This window comes from Plasmodium reichenowi, chromosome 12 (assembly GCF_001601855.1).
Source record: "Plasmodium reichenowi strain SY57 chromosome 12, whole genome shotgun sequence".
Classification (NCBI taxonomy): domain Eukaryota; phylum Apicomplexa; class Aconoidasida; order Haemosporida; family Plasmodiidae; genus Plasmodium; species Plasmodium reichenowi.
Window position 1 is genome coordinate 1,731,991 of NC_033657.1, and position 7,473 is coordinate 1,739,463.

At 19.5% G+C, this 7,473-nt stretch overlaps 1 protein-coding gene across 1 annotated transcript; it reads left to right on the top strand.

The window, feature by feature from the left end:
* Nucleotides 1-856: 856 nt before the first annotated feature.
* Nucleotides 857-4,530, top strand: PRSY57_1245700 (hypothetical protein; the record flags this gene model as incomplete). The annotated part of the gene is made up of 10 exons (XM_012908868.2): nt 857-1,078; nt 1,205-1,535; nt 1,618-1,711; nt 1,818-1,896; nt 2,066-2,651; nt 2,751-3,454; nt 3,551-3,730; nt 3,830-3,891; nt 4,015-4,213; nt 4,318-4,530. 10 exons carry the CDS (start codon nt 857-859, stop codon nt 4,528-4,530), a joined length of 2,670 nt encoding a protein of 889 aa, XP_012764322.2.
* Nucleotides 4,531-7,473: the final 2,943 nt, after the last annotated feature.

Consider the following 7,473-nt stretch of genomic DNA (forward strand, 5'->3'; position numbering starts at 1 on the left):
ATATATATATTTATTTATTGATTTTGTATCCATAAAAGGAAAATGAATATTATATATGTATATTTTAAAATACTTGTCAATTTTTTTTTCGTGTGTACCAATAAAGGAAAAATAATATTTTGTAAAAATATGTTTATATATTTTTTTTCTTTATATTTATAAATATATATATATATATATATAATTATTTATTTATTTATTTTATTTTTTTCTTTTTGTGGTAAATTGTTAAAATTATTTGGTGCACTTGTTTTACCCTATTAAATATATGTATACATACATACATACATACATATATATGTATGTATGTATGTATGTATATATTTTTTTATAAATTTTTTTGTTTTTTTTTACAACTTTGTTCTGTTTTTGTTTTTGGAAGTCTACATAAAAACAGGTTAAAAATAAATATACAATATTATTTTAAAAAATATGGATTTTGAAAAAGGATGTATAAAAAAATTTTCATTTATAAGTATTAGAGAAACAAAAATTAAATAGAGAGAAAAGATAAGTATATTTATATAAATGCCGATATAAAAAGAAAATGAGTATATATAATATAACATAATATAATAATATTAAATATAAATATATATTATATATATAAATATATATATATTATATATTTCAATATATGTTATATTAGTTTTATTAATAATAAATATATAAATAAAGTAAATAAGGAAACTATATTTTCTAATATCTCAAAATATATAATTAAAAGGAAAAAAAAAAAAATAAATAAAAATAATAAATAATCTACCATATGAATAAAATTATATATATATATATATATATTTTAGATGTATAATATTTATTTATTTTTGAAATTGTTCATAATATCATTATTATCATGGCTATATGTAAAGGCAAATATAAAAATTCAGGTTTAATCAGTAACCAATTATTATTCCAGAATTGTTGTGAGTCTACTGAGTATTTAAATTTGTATTTTAAAGATTTAAAAGATTATTTAATTAGATATAATAAATTCGAAGAATTATATAATTATTGTTATAATGTTTTAACGAATGTACAAAATAATTCTCCTTTATCTAGAATAACATCCTTAAAAGTAAAAAAAAAAAAAAAAAAAAAAAATATATATATATATATATATATATATACATTTCTTATTAGATTCATGTTACAAAACCGAAAATATTATAATATAAATATTATGCATTTTATTTTTGACTAGGTGGCTAGCTTAGGTGTTATTATTAACGAAAAGAATGTTTCTTATCTTGTGAATAAGGATATATTAAAATACGCATATAAAATATTAAAAAGAAATAACGAAGGAAAAAATAAAAAATTTGCAACTTATTTTGGTGATATAACAAATATTGAACGAAATATTTTATCACGAGAATGTGAATATTTATTTAGAAATCTTAATCATATAAATATAGGAAAAAATACGAAAGAAGAAAAATATATTAATAATTTGAAAAATAAAATAGAAAAAAATAAAATTTACATACCTCAAAAGGAAAATGATTCTTTATCATACATACTCATATTAAGTGGTAAAAAAAATAAAATAAAATTAAATTAAATTCATATCATATAATTTGTCTATTATGTTACGATATATTCTTCTTTTTGTAGATTTTAATAAATGTAAGAGGGAAATATTGGAATGCTTAGATAACGAGTTTGTGAACCACAACAAACTTGATAGTGTATATTCAACATATGTCAAGTAAAAATAAAACAACATAAAATAAAACATTATGTAATGTGTGCAAATATGTATATATGTATATATGTACATATGTATATATGTATATATTTATTTATTTTTATAGGCTTTTAAAAGAGTTGAAAGAAAAGACGGTGAAATTTTTGCAAAATGGAGATTATCACCTATATTGCAATTTTCATGATGTAAAAAATAAAATGAACTTTTATTAAAAAAAATACTAAATATGTGTTTAAGTATATTATATATATATATATATATATATATATATATATATATATATATATATATTTATTTATTTATTTATTTTATTTTATTATTTTTTTTTTTGGTCTCCTTTTAATTATTTTTTAGGAAATACAAGAAGAACATGAAATTAACATAAGATATGAATCCTATCTCGAAAGTTTCACATCTAATAAGAATGAGAAAAAAGAATTAAAACCTACAAATAAACAGAATACATTAAAGAGTGAAGGAGAGAAAAAAAATAAGTTAATGAATGAAAATTCTAATGTATCATCCACATGTACAGAAAATAATAATATAGATGTTTCCTTTCCCAAACATGATAATAATAATGAATTATCTTTAAGAAATAATAATAATAATTCAAATAATTCAGAAAATAAAAGTTTATCAAAAAATTTATCTAGTACATTTAATACATTCGCCATGTCACTTAACAAAAAAATTTTTAACGATAAATCAGATAAAAACGAAAAACATCATAATGAAAAAGATAATTTAGACATGTTAAAAATAAATGAACAAGGAAAAGCAGATGATATAGATAAAACAAAAAAAGAGCAAACCGAAGAAAACGAAATAAAAAACATTGATAATGAAATGAAAAAAGATGAGCAAATTGAAAATATAAAGAAACAATCATCAAATAAAACGGTGGCCTTCAAAATGGATAAGGACGATCCAAATAAGGGTAACAAATGTATATATATATATATATGTATATATCTATATATATGTATGCTTTCATATATTTACACATATTTTTCGTATGTACTTGGATTTTTCTCAGACCAACCAAATGATCAGACTAAGAATAAAGATAATGGAAATAAGGAAGGAGAAAGTTTTAATAAAATACAAAACGAAATAATCAATGAATTTAATTCCTTTTTAAATGAAGAAAATGATGTCATATATTTTGATAAAATAAATGGACATAAATACCTAGAATTTAAAAATAATGTGAGTGATGGAAATTCTGCATTGTGGGAAAATTTAATTAAGAAAAGTAATTTTTATCAAATCAAAGAGGATTTTGAAAATTATAATAAAATTATGAAACAACAAGAAGAAAATGAACATGATAAAGCAAATGAAGAAAAGACTTTAGGAGATTTATTAGGTATGAATAAATATGAATCAATAAAAAATAAAAATATTAAAGATCTAAAAAGTACTACAGTCAATACAGACGATTTTTGTCATATCATCAAAAATTTTAATATTAATAATATGAATGGTCATGTTAATTTAGAAAATAATCCACTCAATATTAATAATAAAGATAATCATTTTGTTGTCGATAATTTGGTTCAACCAACAAATACACTTAATACATTTCCAGATACAAATATTAAACTAGAAAATAAACAAGAAGAAAATGGTGCTTTGAATCCTCTTAATAAATATTTCACTATGCATGATAATATATATTATATACAAAAGGCTATTCTTAAAAATAATTCGGTACTTTATAAGGACGATAATATTGAGGTATGTTTTAAAAATAAAAGGAAATATATGTCTTCATGTATATATGTTAGTGTATATATATATATATATATGTATATTTATTTATACCCTTTGTAGATATCTCTAGATCAATATTACTATGACTTGAATGGACTTGTGAAAATTTTTTTAAAAAACAAAAAGATAGTTAATTGCTATGATGTTGATATACAAATTTCAAACAAAATGCTTTTTCCCTTAAAGATGAAATTTTTAAATTTTCAAAAAACCTTGTCAATGAATTCGACAAATTGTTATGTAATATAACAATAGGATGATAATAATATTATATGTATATTAATGTAAAAAAATGATGTATTATATATATAAATATATATATTTATTTTTTTTTATTAGGAAATAGCTGTAAAGTGTTTACATATATATAAAGGATTCCCCCTAATAAAAGTGTCGTATAGGTAACACAAAAAGGGAATATAAATAAATAAATAAATATATACATATATATATATACATATATATATATATATATATATATATATATATATATGTGCATATGCTTAATTTCCTTTTGTCATTAGAATGCAAGACATGTTTAAAAAGACCATCGAGTTAAGACTTCCTATACCTATAACTAAGTATATGAAGAAAATGGAAATTTCGAAAGATGTGTTTAATAAATTCTGGAGTAATAATAATTTTAATGAATATAAAAAGGAAAAAATTATTAATAAAAGTGATATAGTAGACAATGAATTGATTGTTATGGATTCCTGTTTGGTATGTTTATACGGCATATGAAAAGATAATTTGTTATGTATATGTATATATATATATATATATATATATATATTGTTTTATTTTATTTTATTTTTTTATTTTAGGGTGGAGCCCTTGGATTGTGTTACGTAGAAAATATGATTTATTTATGTGGTTGTTACACTAACAGTTCTGCAGGTCACGAAAATTATTTTGTGCTTGTCGGTATAGAGATGATAAAGAAAAAATTGAGAATCGTATGTAAATCAAATAACCCTACCTTATCATCTGCTATTTTATTTTTAATCGTGCTGATGCACAAGAAGCATGAGACGTAAAACCATGAGAGAAGAGTCATTAAAAATTTGTTAATAAAATGGATACATTTATATTTTATAAATTAGTAATTATTATGCATACATACACATACATATATATATATGTTATATTTTATTGTATTATATTATTTTGTTTAATGTTTAATGTTTCTTTTTTCCTTTTTTTTTTCTTTTTTAAGTTTTTAAATATATATATATATATATATATATATATGTATATATTTAACCATTCATATATTTTTTTTTTTTTGTTTTTGTTAAATATATTATAAAAACATTTTTAATTTGTGAATTAACTTTCATATAAATCATTATACAAAGAAATATTTTTACGTTCACAAAAATACATGGGTCTTATTTTTAGTAGTACAAATATAATATACATATATTGAGAATTCGTAATTATAGGTTTATAGAACCATTATATAATTACAGTTGTTTTGTATTTAATTTGTTATATATACAAATAGATGTTTCTTTATACGATTTTTGTTATTTTCTTGATATTTTAAATTGTTATTATATATTAATGTTATGCATATATGTGCCCCAAATGTATAATTACATACACATATTTATGTACATATATATTTATGATTTATATATACCCTAATTTTATTATTATAATATATATATATATATGTATTTACTGATCGAAAGAAGGAAAAAAGAAAATGAATGTTACTATTTTTTATAAGACTATAATTTATTTTTTACTTATTGAGAATAATAATAATAATAGAAAAAAAATTCTATACTTGTAATTTTTTTTACATGAACAAATAATAAGTATACCTGAACGGTTAAGAATTATGAATGTTTTTTTTTTTTTTTTTTTTTTTCCCTAATAATACCTTAACACACATAAACTATAATTTAATCAAACAAAAATTATATAACATTATATATATATATATATATATATTTGTATATTCTTGTAATAATAGACGGTCTTTCACATCCAATTAACAATAAAAATAATAGAAGGAAGGAAAGTAAAACATGGTACATTTAGCAACATTTATTTTTCAAATAAATAACAAAACAAACCTTTTTTAATTGTATAAGTTTTCATTTATTATAGATTTTTCCTTATATATATATATATATAAAAGAACATACAAAGAATTGATGACGGAAATATAAACTGTGTGGATATAAGAATAATATATATATGTGTACAACAAAAATAAATAAATAAGTAAATATATATATATATATATATATATATATATATAAAATAACGCTATGGTATATTTTTTATATTTTATTTATTTTCTTTTTTATTTAATATATATATATATATATATATATATATATATATATATAGTCTATTAATATATTTTTTTTTTTACCTGAACAATATTTTATTTTAGCTTTCTGAAAAAAAAAATATATATATTTTTTTTTAAATATTATTTATTTTTTTTGTTAATAATTTAAGGTAAAGTGAAAAAAAAAAAAAAAAAAAAAAAAAAATATATACATATATATAACAAAGATATAAAGTAGATATATCACATATATATCACATATATATCACACATATATTACATATTTAATAATATTCCAAAAGTATAATCCTATGAACCCCATTTTTTTTTTTTTTTTTTTACAACTCATCTGTGTCAAAATCAAAAGTATTTGAATTTTGATCATTTTGGAAATTAACAGGTGGTTGTGCTATATCTTTGATTTGTTCATATAAGTGTTTATTTTGATCATTAATTTTTAATTTATCTGCATTAATTGTATTTACGAAATCATCATAATCATCATATTCATCATATGGTTCCCCATCATCTTCAAAATTTGATAAATTTTCCATATATTCTTCATAATCCATTGGATTAATTGCATCTTCTTCTATTTCAGGACGTTGATCAAAAAAATCATTTTCTTCATTCTCTTGATTTTGATAGTTTCCCATTTTTTGTTGATTAAAATTTCCCTGCATATTTGATGAATGGAAATAATTATTTGTATAATCCTTTTGTTTTTTTAATTGATTGATTTTTTCTTTTTCTTTTTTGGCCTTTTCATTCTTTTTTTTTATTTTTTGAAAATAAGGATGCCCTTCGATTTCTTTTTTGAAAAATTTATTTATATCGAATAATTGTTTGTATTTATCACTTTCTTGCATTCTATTATAAATTTTTTCATTCATTTTTATGACATATTTTGTAGTGTCTTCATTTTTATCTATATTAGTAGATACACTTGATTTTTTCACATTTGTAGCTTTTTCTTCATTATTATGATTCTTATCATCCTTTTTTTCTTTATCCGTTCCTTTTTTGTTACGTTCCATATCATTATCATCATCAACGCTTTCAACCATATTAATAATATCATCTATGTTTTCCATATTATCCACATTGTAATTATTTTCATCACCATTTGTATTTACATCAATTGTATTTACATCACCTTTCATATTTACATCACCTTTCATATTTACATCACCTTTCATATTTACATCACCTTTCATATTTACATCACCTTTCATATTTACATCACCTTTCATATTTACATCACCTTTCACATTTTTGTCCCCTTGAGTATTATTTAATCTTTGTGTGTTCTTTGATTTATTCGTTTTACTGTTCATATCAGCACTGTGCTCAATTTTGGTGACGACCTTGTTTTTTTGTGAAGCATTTTTTTCATCATACATATTTACATAAAAAAAGTAATGAAATACATTATCTATCATATTTTTATGATTTCTATCTAGATAATCTACATAAATGTCTTTATTTTGTTCTTTATCTTTTCTATTATAATTTACTAGATAATTAAAATACATATCTCTTGATTCTTTGGTTGTTCTATTTTTATTTAATCTATGATATGTAATAGGTACAAGAGTATTAATATATTTTTTGTTATAATCAAGTGGAGAATTTTGAAAATATCCTTCAAAATTTATGGCTAAAATTC